Source organism: Stegastes partitus, unplaced genomic scaffold (genome assembly GCF_000690725.1).
Source record: "Stegastes partitus isolate 25-593 unplaced genomic scaffold, Stegastes_partitus-1.0.2 Scaffold1690, whole genome shotgun sequence".
Lineage (NCBI taxonomy): Eukaryota > Metazoa > Chordata > Actinopteri > Pomacentridae > Stegastes > Stegastes partitus.
This window is the reverse complement of record NW_007579421.1, coordinates 91,450-93,108: the sequence shown is the minus strand read 5'-3', so window position 1 is coordinate 93,108 and position 1,659 is coordinate 91,450. Positions and strand designations below refer to the sequence as shown.

The window sequence follows — 1,659 nt, the reverse complement described above, 5'->3', positions numbered from 1 at the left end:
ATGTTTTCTGTTCACAGCAGGCAGGTGGTCCCCGAATCTTCTCACCACACGTTGGGTTTCCTTCTTAAAGGGGTCCTGGAGTCTAGAACCACACCAGTTGTTTTTTACCTAAAAATGTTGTAGGATCACATTTTAGAAGTCTTACCTATCAAATGTAACACAACTAAAGGACCACATGTGTGCTGGCCTTTCTATGCTAAGGTGCTTTCTCAATATGAGTGCTTCAAATTGTCTTACATGACCATTATTTGTAGTTTATTGTTCAATGTGTTGCTAAGGGACAGGTTGCTGCTAAAACCACCAACACTGTGATTATACAGCCATCGTCTCCTTTGCCTTAGCCGCCAAGGAGAGATCTAGACTAGGACTAGATCTACACCTGAGGGGAGTACAACGTTGACTAGTCTTTTTAAATGATTATCAACAGAAGTATTTATTTATTGCGTTAAACTGATACAGTATCTTAAAAAAGCATCCACTGTCAGCCCTCAAAGGCAATGTGTAATTTGTGTGCTATTGTGAAACTCCTCCTCAGGTCATCTAATGGGAGTCAATGTGGATCTGACTCTTTCACAGCGTGATCAGTGACATCTTCTTCTAAGAACCTCCCTGCACAATCAGAACTTTATTTTTAAGCTCCACACCCTCAGTGTTCACCATCAGCCCTTTAGTCTGAGGTAAAAAAACCCTGCTGACATCATCCGGGTTTTATTTTCACGCTGACGAAGCTGCCTCCAGACCTAAAGAATACACCCTCCAAGGGATCGTACTGGATTGTAAAGTGACCTTCACGTATGAACTTGGTGGAGTTCCCCTTTAAAATCCCCCACATTCCCCAGAAACAATACGTGACATCTGTGTCCTCAGCAGCACCTACACAGCCCTGCTGATAAGCCATACATCCATACACGTCTGTGTTCTACTCTCCGCCTCGGCAACCCAAGAACGCCGAGGCCCACGGGGACAGCGAGGCGTTTGTATGAACCCAAACAAAAATCTCTGGAAGTCGTCGCTGCTGATGAAGGTCAGAGCAGCAGCACAAAGCAGCGCACGCTAATTCTTTTTCTCTCGCAACCAGCATGCCTTGGCCGCCTGCCTGACTGTGGCAGGTGGTCTGAGTGACAGTTTGCCCTGTTTGTCTGTCCGGCCCTTGAGGTTGGAGCTAAAAATAGACCCAAGCTTTGAGGGCCACATCCTCGGTGTCAGCAGGACGACGTCATCATGCGGCTGGGAGGGACCGAGCACAGGGCTTCACTTCCTCCACCGGCTAAGAGTGGTTGGAATTGTCCAGTATACGGTTAACATATACAACCAGCAGGGTCTCCCCCCCTCGCCCCCCATATCAGAATCAGAGGTATTTTATTGATGCCTGAGAGGAAATCGTTTATGTTACAGTTGCTCCCATTCAGGTCATTTAGAAAAAAACAATAAAAATTAAACATTAGTAGAAAAATGTGTCCTAAAATATAACATACGTAGAAAGTAAAAATGTAAAAATGTACATTGTACTAAGAAACTAAAAGTGTAATAAATAGTAATGGAGTTATAACTGTGTTATTGCATCAAGATGTAGTTATTGTACATTATTACGTGTCAACCCTAGAAGTGAATATTAGTCAGCTGCTTGCAGGTGAAACAACATGAGAGTCAGACTGCTGG

General features: G+C 44.2%; 1 protein-coding gene across 1 annotated transcript in view; it reads left to right on the top strand.

Annotated features, from left to right (window-relative positions):
- Nucleotides 1–1,221: 1,221 nt before the first annotated feature.
- Nucleotides 1,222–1,659, top strand: part of LOC103372070 (homeodomain-interacting protein kinase 1-like) — a 6,600-nt gene continuing 6,162 nt past the window's right edge. Inside the window, exon 1 of the mRNA XM_008301609.1 lies at nucleotides 1,222–1,276. Within this exon, the coding sequence (XP_008299831.1) occupies nucleotides 1,222–1,276 (55 nt within the window). The remainder of the gene's footprint in view (nucleotides 1,277–1,659) is intronic.